Raw genomic sequence first — 20143 nt, forward strand, 5'->3', positions numbered from 1 at the left:
AATCACTTTGCAGTGTGGTAAAGTTTATAAAGTTCACAAAATACAGCAAACGAAATCCAAATGAATCCAAAATATGACGATAAACAGTGAAATGATGAAATGAAATGATATTACAAACATAACCTATGTAACCTGTATGCCATGTGCCATGCGCCATGCCCCATGCCACAGAACCAGAAGTCACGTAGTTTGGATTGCCTGAATACATATACACGCGCAGCAAATTTGAAAATGAATGCAAATTGGCATGGCCTCTCTTAAAATATAGGACATTGGTAGTATGTTCATAGAATGTCTTGTGGTAACATTCCACGAATAACTTAATCAGTTATTCACCGAATGTTCATTGAATGTCCAGTACATTCAAACATTAATAGAACTTTGATAGTACATTCCTGTAATGTTTTGTGTTGTTAGGGAATAGATGTTCACTGCTTGAACGCTAGAATGATAATGAATACTCATGCGTCGATTAAAATTTATTAGACGTTTATATTTACATTTTGTTTCAACATAATTTTGATAATTTAAAGTCAAACTGGCGAATTTACTTTCTTAAAAATATTTATAGCGAGATTATCTTGCCAAGTTATTCGAAGAGTAAGTATTTATTTGATCATCATCATCATCATCATCTTGGTTCTACAGCCCTTAGAGGGCCTCGACCTTCTCAAGCGATCTACGCCATTCTGTTCCGTTCCTTGCTTGCATTTTCCAGTTGCCGACTCCGATCTTCTCGGCATCTTGTGTTACTCCGTCCATCCACCTCAGCTTTGGTCTACCCCGTCTTCTCATTCCCACGGGTTGTGCTGTTGGAATCTTTTTCATCATGTTCGATTCAGGGGCTCGGGCTACATATTCTGCCCACTGGAGATGGTTTCGCTTAATTATAGTGGTACAGTAAAACCTGTCAATAACGGTCACTAAAAATGACAGAACTATTGGCCGATATAAAAAGGTGGCCGTTAATACCAGGTTTTGTAGTTTACAAATTTTGGTTTGGGGAACTTTGAAACTGGCCGGCTAGTTCAGGTGGCCGGTTTTGACACAGGTTTTACTGTAATACCTTTTCCACCAAATGTATGCTTGTAGATAGTCTGCAGTTCAAAGTTATATCTACGCTTCCATATTCCGTTCTCACAGACCGCTCCGAATATCTTGCGTAACACCTTTCTTTCAAAAATTGATAGAGCAGAAACATCTGTGTTAGTTAGCGTCCATGCCTCTGATCCATATGTGAGAATGGGGACTATCAATGTTCTATACAACCTTATACACGAGTTTTTTGAGACAGACGTTTGTTAGCTAAGTACTTTGACAGACCATGATAACACCTGTTTGGAATTAATATTCGCTTTTTTATTTTCCCCGAGTATTTGATAAACAACTAAAACAAGTCTTATGTGACGTTAGTAAAATGAAGAAATGTCAGTTTATTGTTCGAATAACTTTATTCATAGAATAAACTACGATTTGTCGTTGGTGAAACCGGCCATAGGTCAGATGGGGGTTGGCTGGGCACCGAAATTTTTTTGTATTGTTTTTGAAAGACAATTTACATTTTCCTTCTATTCTGTATATATTTTTTATATCCCCTGGGAGGGGTTTTAACCCCCAAAACACCCCCAGGTGCGCCACTAGTTCTTTCGCCTATGGATTCTTTTAACGATTTCAGTAAAACTATTCGGGAAAAATGTAATATAGTACGTTCTTTAACGGTGAAATATTGCAAAACCTATAAATTTTAAAGAACCGCTTGGATTGACATGAAATTTGGCATACACATAGCTAACAAGTCAAAAAAAGTGATATTGTGCCGATGTGTGCTTTTGCCCTGGGGGTGGTTTCCACTCACCTTGGGGGTGAAAAAATATACGATCAAATTAAGTCCGGAAATGGATAAACTGACTAATTGTAAGTAACTTTTGTTCTATATTCTATAGAGTTTTTTCATTAAGTCAATATTTTTCGAGTTATTTGCCACTGAATATGTTCATTTTTTCAACAAAGTAACCACGGTTTTAGACAGTTTTTCGCAAATAACTCAAAAAGTAAGTATTTTGTCGAAAAAACATTGTTAGTAAAAATGTAGCATGTAAAAAATTTAAAAAAAATGGTGTATATATCACGTCTCTATACCTAGTAGAAGCAGAGTTATAGCTAATGAAAAATAGGTTCATATTCGTCAAATTCCAAATGGAATAATTTGACGTGAAATAACGAAAAATGAAGCACATTTCGGGGAAAACTCATTACAACTTATTTAAAGTGTTAAAAAAGCTTCATTTTTGTTTTATAAAAAAAATTTTTAGCATCAAACAAAAATAAACAAGTTACGCTAAAAATAAAATTAGTCCCTGTTTTTTGGTAAAAAAATCGGGAAAATCACCTCCTAATTAGTATCTCAAATGAACTTAACCGTTACGACTTCACAAGTTTCTTGACTCCTGTATGTATTGTTTATATGATCTGTAAGTTTCATCGTTTCAAAGTCCTTCCTTTCATTTTTGAACGGACTGTAGTTAAAAGGGGTTGAACGAGTTACTGATCACGAATATATGCAAATTTAGAAACACCAAATCTTAATCAATTTTTATCTTACAGAAAAACAAAAGGATACAGGATATTTAGAAAAGCAATGCTGACCTTTTTTGTTTTTTGAGATTTTTGGTAACAATTTTTAAGTTATTTTGAAAAAAGCCTATTTTTCAAAATTAAAATTTTTGAAAATTTTACTTTGAAACCAAATTTTTTCAAAAATAAGCACTGTGAATTGATGAAACTTACAGATCATATAAACACAACATAAGTAAAATAATTTGTGGAGCGGTAACGACTAATTTCATTTAAGTTGCTCATTAGGGGGTGGTCTTCCCGATTTTTTTTTGCCAAAACAAAAGGGACCAACTTTATTTTGAGCGTAACTTGCTTAAATTTTATCTAGGAACTTTTTATAAAAATAAAAATAAAGCTTTTTTTAAACACTTTAAAAAAGTTATAATGGGTTTTCCCCAAAAAATGCTTAATTTCTTGGATATTTCACGTCGAAATATTCTATTTGAAATTTGACGAATATGAAGCTATTTTTCATTGGCTATAATATAACTCTGGCTCTACGACGACGTCCAGAGACGACGTTTTTTTCGGCAAAATACTTACTTTTTGAGTTATTTGCGAAAAACCGTCTAAAAATGGTGGTTATTTTGTTGAAAAATTAACATATTCACTCGAAATAACTCGAAAAGTGTTGACCTAGCGAAAAAACTCTATGGAACAAAAGCTACTTAAAATTAGTCAGTTTATCCATTTCCGGAATTATTTTGGACATCTATTTTTTCACCCCCAAGAGGGGGTGAAAGTCACCCCTAGGGCAAAAGCAGACATCGGCACAATATCACTTTTTTTCTTTGACATGTAAGCTATGCGTATGCCAAATTTTATGTCAATTCAAGCGGTTCTTTATAATTTAGAGCAAAAACCGTGATAGAATGTACTAATAAGAAATCTTGTTTATTATAAAAGTAACCTGTACGTACACTAAAAATAATAAATTTTATTATTTGTAGGATGCATTTTCAGTGGAAAGAGTGACACACTGATAACTCATCAGGAATATTGTGAACTTTCTACAACTGAATGTCCATTGAGGTTAGTAGATACTTTTTCATTAATTTCATTTAATTAATAGATTAATAATATCTTCATAAACGGAACCAATGTCGAACGAGTAGACCAAAATGCATATCTTGGAAAAATGATCAACTTCACAAATGGTTACTTCGAGGAAATCAAAATCAGAATAGAAAAGGCTGGAGCAAATTTTAACAACATGAGAAAAGTTCTTTGCACAAGAGGTTTTAAGTTGGAGATAAGAGTTAGGTTGGCTAGGTGCTACGTTTTCTCGACTTTGTTTTATGGAAAATAAGTTGGGACAATCAATGAATAAACTAGGATCATTCGAGCTATGCGTGTACAGAAGAATTCTGAAAATATCGCGGACAGAAGATGTCACAAACAAAGAGGTTCTGAGAACGATGAACAAAGAAATGGAAATCTTAAATACCATCAAAACAAGAAAATTAGAAGATCTCGGACATATTACACGTGGAGAGAGATGCAACTTGTTTCGATTGATTATGCAGGGAAATATTCAAGGAGAAAGAAGTATAGGGAGACGCAGAATATTGTGGCTGCGCAACATGAGAGAATAGTACGGATGTACCGGGTGTCCCAATAAGAATGGCTCTCGGCAATATCTCAGGAACCGTTTATAGTAGAGCTTTTAAATAAAAAATTTTATAACAAAACTTGCCTCAGGAAAAGCCTGGAAATTATTTTCATAATTGTGGGTCCACCGCTAGAGGGCGTAATTGAATATCAAAAATTAAAAAATCTAAATTTTACAAAATTTTCCTAATGAAGGGGCACTGGAAATCCGATTATTGTATTCTTCATCAAATTCTGCGCATATTTGATTTAACAAGTTTAACTCTACCTTTGCAAATAAGAGGTGGGGGTGAGTGGGAACCTTGTTATGAAAAAATGGCTGTAAGTCCGGTTCTGCTAAATCAAATTTTGAAAACTGGGTCCTGTTGAAGACAGATTTTTTTCTTCAATGTAAGCGTGATAATTTTGAACCATCCTAATAAGTAATAAGCCAGCTGGGAGGCGTTATTTAATTTTTTTCAGAAATCTAGTTTTCTTTGGAAAATATTAAATACAAGTATGCACTTTTAATCATACTTTATAAAATTAGATTAAATTAGCAATAGAATAGCGAAAACCGCATGTCGATACCTTTTTTATATCTCAAGATATCTCGAGAATCGTGTAAATTTTATACATAACTGTTACTATCACCGGTAAACTAAGTTAATGAAAAGTGGTGTGCTGTGGAAAAAAACAAAATAACATTTTCCAGATGTAAACGTATAAAAATATAATTAATTAAAACAACAATATAAAGAGAAACAATACTATTAAAATTAAATATAACACAGAACAAAAAGAACTACTTAGTGACGACCTAAATATTCAAATTGTTGCCCATCATACACTACTCTAGAATACATTATCCAGAGAATACTAAACGCCATTCAAAGCATATCGAGAGCAGAAATTGAGACTGCTGTTCAATCTACTCTTGAAAGGGTAAATGTTTGCAACGAAAATGATGGGCAAAAATTTGAACGTTTATGTCATCACTAAATAGTTATTTTTATTTCTTTGTAATAGGGCTTTTCAACGCTTCTCATTTGTTTCGAGCCTCTGTCATATGCCGTGTAATCCGTGTATAATATTAATATACGAGATATGAACGAGGCTCGAAACAAATGAGAAGCGTTGAAAAGACCTAATATACGTTGACAGCTGGAAAATGTTTCTTTGTTGTTTCCATAGCACACTACTTTTAATGAATTTCGTTTATCGGTGACAGTAACAGTTATGTTTTTACATTTACACCTTTTGTAAGATATCTCGATATAGAAAAAAGGTATTAACATGCGTTTTTCGCTATTCTGTTGCTAATTTTGTCTAATTTTGTAATATGGTATTAAAAATACATGTTTGTATTTAATATTTTCCAAGGAACACTAGATTTCTGAAAAAAATTAAATAACGCCTTCTAGCTGGCATATTACTCAGTAAGTTGGTTCGAAATCATAACTTTTACATTGACGAAAAAGATCTGTCTTTAACAAGACCAAGTATGCAAAATTTGATTAAGCAGAACCGGACTCACAGCCAGTTTTTCATAACAAGGTTCCCACTCACCCCCACCTCTTATTTCCAAAGGTAGACCTAAACTTATCAAATCAAATATGCCTAGAATTTTATGAAGAATACGACGATCGGATCTCCAGTGCCCCTTCATTAGGAAAATTTTGTAAAATTTAGATTTTTTAATTTTTGATATTCAATTACGCCCTCTACCGGTGGTCCCACAATTATGAAAATAATTTCCAGGCTTTTCCTGAGGCAACTTTTGTTATAAAATTTTTTATTTCAATGCTCTACTATAAACGTTTCCTGAGATATGGCCGAGAGCCATTCTTATTGGGACACCCGGTACATCGAATGAACTTTCGTCTCTAAAGTCCGAATAGCTATGACGATTGCCGACCTCTGCCGTGGAGATGGCACTTGAAGAAGAAGATGTTTAAATCCTTCAAAACGAACTTGATAGTTGCCGAAAAATACAACATGTGTAAGAAATGTTCGATATGGAATAAAAATAAACAAAGTAATAATAAAATACACAGCATGGTGCACATATTTCCATAAGGCCCAACGAGGCACGTGTAAGAACCGCTCTTCTTCTTATTTCTTCTTCTTTAGCCCATCTCTATCCAACGTTGGACATAGGCCTTCCGTAAATCTTTCCATATATGTCCTTGGCTGCGCTTTCCCAGTGAATTTTTGCAGCTTTTACAATATCGTCCTTTCGGCCGAAATGAAGACGAATCCAACATAGACACAGAAGTAGAAATCACAAAGGAAGAAATAAGAAATAACATACGTCAATTAAAAAACAGAAAAGCCCCAGGATCCGAGGGGATACCAAATGAACTCCTGAAATACGGAGGAGAAACCTTAATCGAAAACATAGAGATCCTCTTTCAAGAAATAATATGTAGCCAGCGTGTACCAGACCAGTGGAAGACGAGTATAACAATACCTATACAAAAGAGAGAAAACAGCAAAGACCCTAGCAACTACCGTACCATCACATTGCTGAACACAACTCTTAAACTTTTAACAAAAATACTCCCCAGGACTCGATGGGATACCAAATGAACTCCTAAAATACGGAGGAGAATCCTTAGTCGAAAACATAGAGATCCTCTTTCACGAAATAATATGTAGCCAGCGTGTACCAGACCAGTGGAGGACGAGTATAACAATACGTAGGAAAAATGAAAGAATACCCATGAACGAACATATAAGACACGCTCTATTTTCCTGTCACTGTGTCACATAAAAAATTGGCCAGCTCAAGTACATGTAATAATTATTATTACATGTACTTGCACTGGGCAATTTTCTTTGTGACACGGTGACAGAAAAATACAGCGTGTTTTATATGTTCGTTCATGGGTATTCTTTCATTTTTCCGACTGTATAAGTACACAAGAGAGGAAACAGCAAAGAAAGACCCTAGCAACTACCGTTCCATCACCTTGCTGAACGCAACTCTTAAACTTTTAACCAAAATACTTGCCAATAAAGTAAATGAAGAATACACAATTAGTGAGGACCAACAAGGTTTTCGGAAAAATAGGTCCACAAGAGACGCTATATTCACAGCCAGACAAATTGCTGAGAAAGCGCTGGAATATAATAAACCTGCATTTATGTTTTATAGATCTGACTAAGGCCTTCGATTGTGTAAGATTGGAAGATGTGCTAAGATTGCTAAAGGAGAAAAATCAGCCCAACAAGATGATAAGGATAATTAAAGACACATAATCATATGAAGAACAAAACCAGAAAAAAAGTCGAGAATGAACTAACATCGGAGGTAGAAATCAACTCGGGAATCAGACAAGGGGATAGCTTGAGTCCATTGCTTTTTAATTTAGTAATGGACAAAATCATAGAAAGCATTAAAGGTACTGGAAAAGGATATAAGATGGCAGAAAAACAAATAAAAATCCTCTGTTATGCTGACGACGCAATCTTAATCTCCGATAACGAGGATAATCTACAGCGAATGGCACAAACTTTCAATACAGTGGCGAACAACTACAACATGAAAATATCAACAGCTAAGACAAAATCCCTGGTAGTGCCAAGGGAACCCATAAGATGCAAATTAGTAATTAACAACGAACTTATTGAACAAGTCTCGAGATTCCAATATCTGGGAGTCGAAATATTATGTAGTTATGGAGATGTTAAAGAGAGCGTCCGAAAGCAACCAAATAAAGCCAATTACGTGTCAAGATCTCTGATGGATGTGATCTGGAGAAACAAAGATATGAGACTGGAAAGGAAAATACGCATATACAAATCATGTGTAAGACCGATCATGACGTACGCGATAGAAACAAGATGTGACACAGCAGAAACCAAGAGGATACTGAGAACATCAGAAATGAGAACGTTGAGGTCAATAACTGAGAAAACACTGAGAGACAGAATACCGAAAGACAGAATAAGAGATATCTGTAACATATAAGATATAGTACGGTGAGGAAGACAGAGACGACGTGAGTGGAATCAGCATGTGACGAGAATGGACAGCTGGAGAGCCCATATAGCCAGGGATTCGAAGCCAACAGGCAAGAGACCAATAGGAGGGCTCTTTAAAAGGTGGCGATATAGCTGGCAGTCAACATCATAGCTACGAATACAAGCTCAAAATCGGTTAAGAACAGGCCAAGGGGCCTATTAGAAGAAGAAGAAGAAGAAGAAGAAGAAGAAGAAGTAGAAGAAGAAGAAGTAGAAGAAGAAGAGTCCTTTGATCACATCTGAGGTCTTCCTCTTCTTCCTGTCCATATAGCCTTGTAGCCTTGCTCTTTCCAAATTCTTCCTTTTCTTCGGACCCATCTCTGCTTCGTTTTTCAAATTTTCTCTTTCTATATGCTTCACCGCTGGCCACTTAAGTTACTATAATAAAATTTAATATCCTTTAAAACAATGTATCCTATTGTTTCTTATGATAAAAGCTAATTTTATTATAACAGAGCTAATAAACAGTATAGTCGATTCTCAATTTTATGTATGATAACCTTATTTAAATATCTTAGCTTTCACAGCTATCTCCGCTCAGTGATCTTGGCACTGCACTTTAACACTAATCTTGTAATCATTTAATTATAGAAAACTAAAAGTCACTTTTTCCCAACCAATACCAATTACATTTATCTACTATTCTAATTGGGAAACAAGCCACAATTTAACTTGACGTTTCGACTTATACATACTTCGGAGGTCGTTATCTAAATACAAAATATTAAAAAAATTCTTCTAATTTAATTTAATCTGACTCATTCATATTACCAATTCACACATATATTATACATTTTATAGAAGAATTTAAAATGATATTGCCAATATTTGTGCGTTCCTGGGACGACTTTAAAGATAGTTCATTCGATTACATGAAATCGACTTTATATCAGTCACAAAAATCATAGCATGTGATTTGTCTTTTAAAAAGACAACCACATGAAATAGTGAAAGTAAAATTCTCAAATCAAATAAAAGTGACAAAAAAAAAATAAAAAGCGGCCATAATTATGTTAAATGAAACCAATTGTGTCGCAAATTCCTCGGTAGAATCCAGTAGAATGTAGCGGAACGGTCGAATATTTCACGAAATAGACATCGTATCGAAAAACGGAAAAATAAGTGTTCAATAATTTTCAAAAATCTATCGAATGAGAGCAAACACGACCCCCCAGTCCACCCTCTGGAGGTGGGGTGTGGGGAAACTTTAAAATCTTAAATAGAAGCCCCGAGCATTTATTGCTGATTGGATTGCTTACATAAAAGTAAGCAACTTTTATTCAAGATATTTTTTCGAATTATGGATAGATGGCGCTATAATCGGAAAAACGATTTATCGTGATAACATAGGTATGGTTTGTTCGACAGTAAATGGTTTGAGTTCAATTAGTGCGGTCGTAAATATTATTAAATTTATCTGACCTGGCCCATTGTTAAGACCCACCCGGAGCGATAAGCCACCGAGGTAGACAGAGTTAGTCTATTGCAATTAACACTCACTAGACCAGTGATACTCAACCTTTTTCTTTCCTGGGCCACATAGAAGCTATTGCCACAGCTTGCGGGCCGCAATCAAGATGAAGTAGTATATAGATAGGGTGTTTCATTGGGAAACGGAAATACTTGAATGGTGAATAGAGGTAAATGAGGCGGTTCTAGACATACTAAATTTATTACTTCACCGACTTTATAACCTAGTTACAAGGTGTTTTATCGATTTTGTCCATTTCTTTCTGGACCCATAACTTTAGAACCACCTTGTATATTTTTTTGATATTTGGTACACATATGTCACATTTAGAACCCAAACCACCCAACTACTAATCACAAGAAAAATCGAGGTCCGGATTAAACAAAATTATAAATACATTGTGACCTTGAAACAACATCCTGTATATTGAAATTTTCAAAACCCGCTTGCACATTTGAAAAGAGCTTTAATGGAGCTTCCATTTTTTGCGCAGACAATTCAATGACTTTGATTTTGAAATTATGTCGAAATTTTTAAGAACTCGAACTTTCAGAACAAAAATTTCGATATAATTTCAAAATTAATGCCATTAAAGTGTTTTTTTCAAATGTGCAGACGAACTTTGAAAATTTTAATATACAGGGTGTTGTTTCAAGGTCACAATTATTTTATCTTTTTTTTTTAATCCGGACCTGAATTTTTCTTGTGATTACTAAATGAGTCGTTGCAATGTAGTAAATAAGTATTGATTATTTTTAAAATGAGTATTTGTTTATTAACTTTAATAATTTATTATTAAAAGTTAATAGTATCCTGCTTTTTAATCAAAGTTCTTAAAAATTTCAAAATAATTTAAATTTGAAGTCATTAAATTGTCTGCCTCACGCCCATACACGCCTCAAACACATCCGCACACTATCAAATAATTTGAAAAACACGTGAACTTTGACCAATAATTTGATCACAGGGCCCTTTAATTAGCCTTCGGGTCGCATAAAAAACGCTAGAGGGCCGCAGGTTGAGTATCACTGCACTAGACGGTACTCCCATAATAAATCCTAAAATAAATTTTACCTGAAACCGGGCCTTTTATACTATTATCGGTTAATCCGGGCTGTTTATAGTGATAACTAATTGAATTTAACCATTTACTGTTTAACATACCATAAATTATAGAAACGGTCTAATATCTTGAGAAATACACTTCGAAATGAAAAACCAAAAAACACGTGTTTAATATTTTTCAAAAACCTATCGAACGACACCAAACACGACCCCCATTCCCCTCCCTGGAGGTGGGGTGGGGGTAGCTCTAAAATATTAAATAGGAATTGGCATTTTTTATTGCAGTTTTGGATTCCAGATGAAAGAATAAGTAACATTTAATCGAAACATTTTTTAAAGTTTTTGATAGATGTCGCTAATAAATCGTATTTTTCCAATTATCGCGCCATCTATCAACAATTCTAAAAAATGTTTGAAACAAATGTTACTTATTTTTTTTATAGGGAATTCGAAACTGCAATAAAAAATGGAGGTACCCATTTAATATTTTAAAGTTACCCCCCACCCTACCTCCAGGGGATTGGGTGGAAGATCATCATTGGTGTTATTCGATAGTTTTTTGGAAAATATTAAAAACGTATTTTTTGGGTTTTCATTTTGAAGTGTATTTCTCGAGATATTAGACCGTTTCTATAATTTACCAACGACAAATCGTTTTTTCGATTATAGCGCCATCTGTTCACAATTCGAAAAAATAACTCGAATAAAAGTTGCTTACTTTTACGTAAGGAATGCAAATCTGCAATAAAAATTGGGGGTTTTCATTTAAAATTTTAAAGTTACCCCCACCCCAAATCCAGGGGGTGAAGTGGGGGGTCGTGTTTGCTGTCTATTAATAGATTTTTAAAGCTTATTGAAAACATATTTTTCAGTTTTTCGATCCGATGTTCATTTCGACCGTTCCACTACTTTTGGGACACTCTGTATATCTATGTATTATTAACATTATTTATAATTTAAAATTACATGCATATAAAACAAGAATTTGGTGTTAGTTTTGAGAGTAAACTGAATGTATGCCCAAATACTTACCATGTCTGGATAGTATCATGAGGTTTTTTTTCTGGTTTTTCTCGTGATTTACTATGGAATCACTAACACGAGAAGTTTACTGTCACCATTGCATGTGGTTGTCTTTTTGAAGACAAATCACATGCTATGATTTTTGTGACGAATATTCTCAAGTTCAGTTGATTTCATGTTTCATGTAATCGAATGAACTGTCTTTCAATAAAGTCGTCCCAGGAATGGAACACAGAAATATTGGCAATATGATTTTAAAGTCTTCTACTTTAAAATGTATAATGTATATCTGAATTGCCGATATGAATGAGTCAGATTAAATTAAATTATTAGAAGAATTTTTTTTACTAAGCAACAAAATTCATTTAATTTATAAATATTTTGTATTTAGATAACGACCTCCGAGATGGAAGTCAAAATGTCAATAAAATCATTTTTCAAATTAAATTGTGGCTTATTTCGCAAATAGAATAATAAATGACATAAATGCCATAAAGGAATAGCTTCAGAACAATACCAATAACAAAATATTATTTATTGGTACTGCTTCATTTGTACACTTTATAATACTCTATACTCTATATTAACAATATAAATTAAAATTAAATTTTGTTATCTAGATACAACAATTGCACATGGACAGGATTCCGATCTGGGATGATAGAACACTGCAGAACTGATCATTCAGAAAACATATTTTTCGAAAACGAACAAAAACTGAAAGTCGCGAATTTCAACATACTTGCAGACGTAGAGCGCAGCATATTATTATCCATACACAACAATCTTTTTCGTTGCTATTGGGACTTGGAAGCAGTAAGCGGCTCAATGAGGTTTGCAGTGTACTCTTTAGGAAAACCATCGCTAGAGAAGACCATTTACTTTAAAGTTGGAATGTTTATTAAAAATACAAACGAAGAAGCCGTATCTATGATCGGACCCTGTTACCTACTCAAGAACGAAAACACCAAATTCATCGGGAAAAAGTATCTGTCCACCAATTTTGATATGATTAAAGATCTTTGTGACACTAACGGTGATTTTAACTACTCCATAGGAATTATTGAACGAAGTGTTCCGCCACAAGATATTGAACCTGAGAGTAATTCATAGTAATTAGTAGTTATTTGTGTTAAGACATTTTATATTTTAAAAGCTTATTTTATAGGTAATAATTAGTTATTTTAAGTTTGTTTTAACATAATTTAAGACGTAACAGTATTTTTTTATAATTTTCTTCGGACTCTTCAGTGAGTATATGTTTGTGAATGATCTGTTTTCTTTTATTCAGCAGTAATCATTTAATGTGTTATTTAATATTTTGTTTGTACTGTCTATGTAGCTAGGCAGTAAATAATATTAACATCATACTTAAAACTCCTCATCTTCATCTTTCATCCATCGTTCCCAATCCTGGGCTGTTTGTATCTATCTTAGTCGAGCAATTCGTTTTATGTGGACTGACCTTCTAAAGTGTGGTCCTTTCCTTTGCTGTTGTTATTTCATGGTTCTCTATCGTATAAAAATTTTGTTCCATCGTTATTTGATCCCGGACACTATTTATTTTCTATTTAAGTTTTGCTGCTTGTGTTTTCTATCACTTTTATAATTCAGCATTAATTTGCCGTTCCATCGATCATTATGATTTTATTATCGTTTATAAATATGTTATCGTTGGTAAATATTATGTCAATATTATGCTCAGTTAACTTTGGGTTATATTATATGGGAAAGGGTAGTAAAGACATTTAGGCTAGTCTGTGTGTTCTGATGCCATTGAATTACCATGTGTTTTGGAGTTTTCGCTTAACGCGATGGTGGAAGGCACATACTTGAGTCTTAGGATCGGATTTTAGCAAATCCGTAGGTAGTAGGCACTGATTTTCTTTAAGGAAATTTCGAGTTTCTTAACTAATTCTTCAAAACTTTTTCTTGAGTACATATTATTGTAACGTCAGCATAGATAAAACGTTTGGTGCGTCGGTTGGTCGTTTGTAATATACATTGAAAAGTTTTGGTGCTAAACCACTTCCCTGTGAGAGGCCGTGATTTTGTACTCTCCACCTACTTACTTGGCGCTACAGGATGACGCAAAAGGCCAATGTTTTGCATTAAAGAAAGTACGACCCTAACTAGATAATAATCATTGAGAGTCGTACATTTTGTGTAGCAACGTGTTGTGTCTTACTGTGTCACAGGCTGCTGTTAGATTTACGAAAACAGCCACTGTTATAGCTTTTCTTAGAAGCACTCTTCAATGTGTTCGGTTCGTGCGAGGACTTGGCCGGTGCAATATTTGCCGGGTCTGAAACCTACAGTCCCTGGCCATATTATTATGACCACCTATGAATTTTTATAAAAATCAACTATTCCACTAGGTACATTTTGCTTAAAATATGATTTTTAAATTTAATTTTGTTATGGAATGTTAATGTTATACATTAACTATAATATATTTAATAAGCACCAAGAAAACATTTAAAAATATTACATATTTCTATATTTTTTAATATTTTGTTGAGCTCCTGACCTTAATCCAATAGAAAATGTTTTGGAGCTTTTAAAACGAGAAATTTCCAATGAAAAGGTCACCAACAAAAGTGTTTTGATTGAAGAACTAATATATCATTGTAACCCCAATGACAAATTGAAGCAAAGTGAATTTAACTGCATTCAAAGTATGCCAAGACGCATACAAGCGGTAATGAAAGTTAAAGGAGGCTCAACAAAATGTTAAAAAAATATAATATGTGATATTTTCTCATGTTTTATTGCTATTTATTATTAAACAACAAATTGAAGCAAAGTGGATTTAACTGCATTCAGTGTGCCAACACGGTTACTAGCGGTAATCAAAGTTAAAAGGGGGCTCAACAAAATATTAAAAAAATACAAATATGTGATATTTTCAAATGGTTTATTGCATAAAATATTTTTAATAATAAACAGCAATAAACCATTTGAAAATATCACATATTTCTATTTTTTTAATATTTTGTTGAGCCCCCCTTTAACTTTGATTACCGCTAGTAACCGTCTTGGCACACTTTGAATGCAGTTAAATCCACTTTGCTTCAATTTGTCATTGTGGTTTTAATGGTATATTAGTTCTTCAATCAAAACAATTTCGTTGGTGACCTTTTCATTGGAAATTTCTCGTTTTAAAAGCTCCCAAATATTTTCAAGTGGATTAAGGTCAGTAGTTCAACAAAATATTAAAAAAATATAAATATGTAATATTTTCAAATGTTTTATTGCTGTTTATTATTAAATATATTATAGTTAATGTACAACATTGACATTACATAACAAAATTAAATTTAAAAATAATTTTTAAACAAAATATAGGCTAGTGGAATAGTTAATTATTTTATAAGTGGTCATAATAATATGGAAAGGGACTGTAGGGACTTATGGGATGAAGTGCTTGTCGACATTTTTTTCTATTCTGGTCAGAATGAGACTCTCGTATAACTTGAAATCATACGAGAAAAAGTATAAAGACTACTGAAATAAAGACTACTCTCGAATACGCTTGCACTTCCAGTATATCTATGTAATCCAATATATATCTTTTTTCCATATCCCGTTCTTGTTAACACTTTATTTAGCCAAGCATATACTTCTGTATATTCTTCACCTTGTGATACTACCCATGATTGATTGACTTTTGTTTTGTTTTCTATCTTGTAATCAAAGTTTTGTTTTCTTTTTTTGTTGTTTTTATTTTGTTCCTGTTGTTTGCTTTTCCGTTTTTTCCTAAAATTATTTTGCTGCTCTTCCTCGTTTCCATAGTAAGATGATTTATAGAGCCTCCTTCTTGAATAACGCTGAGCAGGTATTTAATCTCAATTTAAAAAAGTAAACATATATTCACTGAAGAGACATTGAAATCGCATTTTATGTTAATTTCGTATTATAAGTATAGTTTTACCAACTCAAACACAAGTGTATGTATTATGCTTTTTTACAAATTGTAACTCTTAAGAACATTTATTTAGGTATTTTTTTTATTTTACCTAGATTTAAGTGTTATCCTATAATTTTAGATTTGTAGCCCTTGCCGGCGAGCTATTGTTATATTCAAGTATTTTTTCTTTACTATTTAATGTAAATGGATACTGCACATACTGTTGTCTGTGCAAAATATCTTATATTTTTATATTCAATATAAACGTAAGTCTTTAAAAAATAATTTTCAGTTTGTAATTAAAAATAAATATAAATTTACCAATGGAGAAATTTCCATTACACTTCCTATAGTTAACAATTTACAACAAGATATGCAGAGTGTACCACTGAAAATGATCTCCATTGATATGTGGCAGTAATTAGGTACAGTCGAACTCGCTTATTGGAATAGCCTTCGTGCCATGCAAAAATATTTCTATAACCGGGATATTCTAATCGATCAGTGGTGGCTAGTAGAAATAAATATACTGAATATACTTCATAATAGTACAACCCACTTTGTACATGTACATACTCATCATCATAGTCATTAACATCTTAGTAGATGTGTTGTGGTTCATAATTGGGCTTCAGCAGCTCGGACAGTTTGATTGATAATATTTCTCCACTGGTCGCGGTCATCAGTTACATGTATTGCCTCAGTATACTGTTTGTTGAGAAGCTTTTTAGTAATGTCCGCCCATCGCTGTGGAGATATTCCGCGTTGGCGTTGAGTCTGAGGCCTTCCTTGGACCACCAACCGCTCCATTTTGTGATCACTCCGATGGATATGACCAAAGAACTTTAAAATTCTAAAGTAAACGGTACTGGAGAGACGCTGATCCGGTTAAATTTCATCCAGAACCGAGACATTTGTACGGCGAGCCGTCCATGGAATTCGAAGCAGACGTCTCCATGTCCACATTTCAAAGGCGTCTATACGTCGTCTATTTGATTCTTTGACTGTCCATGTCTCGCATGCATAGTAAAATATGGAAAAGACCAGAGTTGAAACGAGTGTCTTTTTGTTTGTCATAGTAATGTGATGATCACGCCAGACCCCGTTTAGTTCACTCATTGCTGCTCTTGCTAGTTGAATGCGTCTTCTAATTTCGGGTTCACAACTGCCTGTGTTGTTAACTAGAGCTCCAAGATATATCATAGATGAGACTACCTCGCATCCCGCAATAGTTTGGGTTTCAGGAAACTGTTGTTGGCGATCAATAACCATGATTTTGGTTTTGTTGTAGTTAACCATGAGTCCAAATTTAGCACTTTCTTCCTCGAGTTTTTTTAATAATTCAATAATTTCTTCTGGAGTAGAGGCTAGAAGTGTAGTGTCGTCTGCGAAACGCAAGTTAGATATCCTAACACCACCTAGGTTTACTCCTCCCTCCCAACCATCCAAGACTCTGCGCATTATGAACTCCGAATAGATGTTAAATAATAAGGGAGATAAAACGCATCCTTGGCGTACTCCCTTCTCCAAAGTGCATTTGTCAGACAGGTATCCGTCCATTCGAATATATGAGAGGTTATCTTGGTACAGTTTGCTAATAAGGTGAGTCAAGTGTTTAGGTACACCCATTGTCGTCAATATGTTCCATAGTTTGTCCCATCTAACATTATCAAAGGCCTTTGTATAATCGACGAAACATATAAATATCGGGATCTGGTATTCTCTGGCTTTTTCTATGATGTTTCTTACATTAAGGATTTGTTCTCTAGTACCTCTGCCCTTTACAAATCCAGCCTGCTCAGGTGCTATTTGCCAACTTATGAAGTTTTCTAGACGCCGTTGCAGTATGTAGAGGATACTGATGTACATACTATGTATGTACATATACAGAGTATGTATGTACTAGTACATACATACGTGATGTATATATTATGTATATGATTTTATTTATTTTTATGTCAATAATACAGTACCTAGTATAACTATTACTTATTTTATTAAAACACCAAACTACATTATCTGTGCATACATACACAAATTAGTATGAAATGTATGCAATAATATGTAAATATAGGTATACATATTTTCTTATTTAACAGACTTATTTTTTTTTTCTGGAAAAATAATCGGTAATCTGAGACTAATTTTTTTTGTTACCTAAAATATTAGTCACTTGTTGCTTTAAAATATAATAATTAAAAAATTGACATTGGTTTTACCCTCCAGAAAACTTCATATAATACATATTATAAAGAGGTTATAATATACAAGCGGTTATGACTTCTAAATGAACTGTTTCTAAAAATCTAAACAGACAACGACGTGGGTGATGGGTGAGCAATAAGAATATTTACACAAATGAAAAATACCTAACATTATGATCGGTAAATGTTTGACGGAGGTTAGAATTGGTGCCCGTAATAAAGTAAGTAAAAAAGTGTTTATTTTCGACATATCCTGTAAACCAGAAATCATTTAAATTCGTGGGAAATTGTACATAAAAAGTTTTTGGTTACTTGAAAAATATATTTTAATAAGCGGTACCATTTTACAAAAACGTATTCCTATAAGCAGTTAAATTTATTAAGGAGAAAATAGAAACGTTTAGGGACCTCAAAATTCTATTCTTTAAACCGGGATATTCCTATAAGCGATAAAAATGCTGAAACAGTTTTACTTTTATTCCAAAAATTAACATATAGGTCTGGATCCCGCGTATGAAAAAAAAGTTGATTAATAGCAAGCTGAAAATTTGTTAATAGCTTAAGGGTGTGTAGTCGAATAAACTTTGATATGTGTGAACACTGGAACAGGGGCAGTTTGAATTGTGGAACAGGTTAAAAATTTGGAACGGTCACAGCACGAAAACGACACATTTATTTTGTCCGACAGAACAGACTTAAACTCTTCGAACAGAGATTAAACTCTCATGCAAAAATTAGACTGCTATTTATCACCAAATGGGCGTTTTAATGAGTGGAACATGTAGAATATGTCAAATGACAGGAATTATGACAGGTAATAAATAGCAGTCTGATTTTTTCATGAGAGTTTAATCTCTGTTCGGAGAGTTTAAGTCTGTTCTGTCGGACAAAATAAATGTGCCGTTTTCGTGCTGTGACCGTTCCAAATTTTTAACCTGTTCCACAGTTAAAACTACCCCTGTTTCAGTGTTCCCATATATCAAAGTTTATTCGACTAGACACCCTTAAGCTATTAAAAAATTTTCAGCTTGCTATTAATCAACTTTTTTTTTCATACGCGGGATCCAGACCTAATAATATAGTCCATGTGGTGAGACCGCTCCCGTCTGAAAAACATTTCTAATTCGGTTTCTCTGCGGATTCATATTCAAAAATGTCCCCTTTAAACAAATCTGAAGGGTACCGGAGGGAATTTTTGGGCAGAAATTGTTTAAACAACTTTTTTAAACAAATTCATAAGATCACCCTTTATTGCTCAAAAAAATGGTGTTTTTTTTAGGTTTTTAGGTTTTTTGGGTCATTGTAAACAAGAAAGGTATCTTGTGATTTTTCTCAAAAATTGACAGTTATAGGCGATTTAAAATCTAAAATATGCGAAAATACGCATTTTCTAGACTTAAGAACTCATATTTAAATTAGTATTTTTAAGGGTGCCAATAACTTGGATTAAAGTATAAACATTCCTTTTCAAGATTCCGAAGAGTGATCGGGTCTAACTTCAATTTAGACCGTAGTTTTTTAATTGTTAATTATGCATGTCCATCCGATTTTTTGGCCGGTGCGGCGCGCTCTATTTAAAAAATTTCCTATTTTCCTGCAAAAAATATTTTTTCTAGATTCTTTGGGATATTCTAAATATAATAAGTTTCTTTGCATTTTTCTCAAAAGTTGCTAGTTTTAAAGTTATAAGCGATTTAAAATGCAAAAATGTGTTTTTTTGTCATTTTTCGGATTTTAAATCGCTTATAACTTTAAAACTATTAACTTTTGAGAAAAATGACAAGAAACTTATTTTATTTAGAATATCCCAAAGAATCTAGAAAAAATATCTTCTGATGAAAATAGGAGATTTTTGAAAACAGTGCGCGCTGCACCTGCAAAAAAACAGGATGGACACGCATAATTAACAATTGAAAAACTACGGTCTAAAAGTCTAAATTGAAGTTAGATCAGATCACTCTTCGGAATCTTGAAAAGGAATGTTTAAACTTTAATCCAAGTTATTAGGGGACATTTAAAGGGGACATTTTTGAATATGAATCCGCAGAGAAACCGAATTAGAAATGTTTTTCAGACGGGAGCGGTCTCACCACATGAACTGATACCTATTTGCAACGGTAAAAATATTGTCAAAACCCTTTCTTTGAATTCCATAACCCTTTAATACCAGAGAGTCATTATTCTACAGCGAATTTAATTTAGTATTCAAGTTTTCATCATTTTTCTCCCCATAGT

General features: G+C 33.5%; 1 protein-coding gene across 1 annotated transcript in view; it reads left to right on the plus strand.

The window, feature by feature from the left end:
* Positions 1-15976, plus strand: part of LOC126887528 (probable E3 ubiquitin-protein ligase sinah) — a 45553-nt gene extending 29577 nt beyond the window's left edge. The window contains exons 4-5 of the mRNA XM_050655161.1: positions 3567-3648; positions 12415-15976. Coding sequence (XP_050511118.1) covers positions 3567-3648; positions 12415-12907 — 575 coding nt within the window. The 3' untranslated portion in view covers positions 12908-15976. The remainder of the gene's footprint in view (positions 1-3566; positions 3649-12414) is intronic.
* The last annotated feature ends 4167 nt before the right edge of the window (positions 15977-20143 follow it).

This window comes from Diabrotica virgifera, chromosome 1 (assembly GCF_917563875.1).
Source record: "Diabrotica virgifera virgifera chromosome 1, PGI_DIABVI_V3a".
NCBI lineage: Eukaryota > Metazoa > Arthropoda > Insecta > Coleoptera > Chrysomelidae > Diabrotica > Diabrotica virgifera.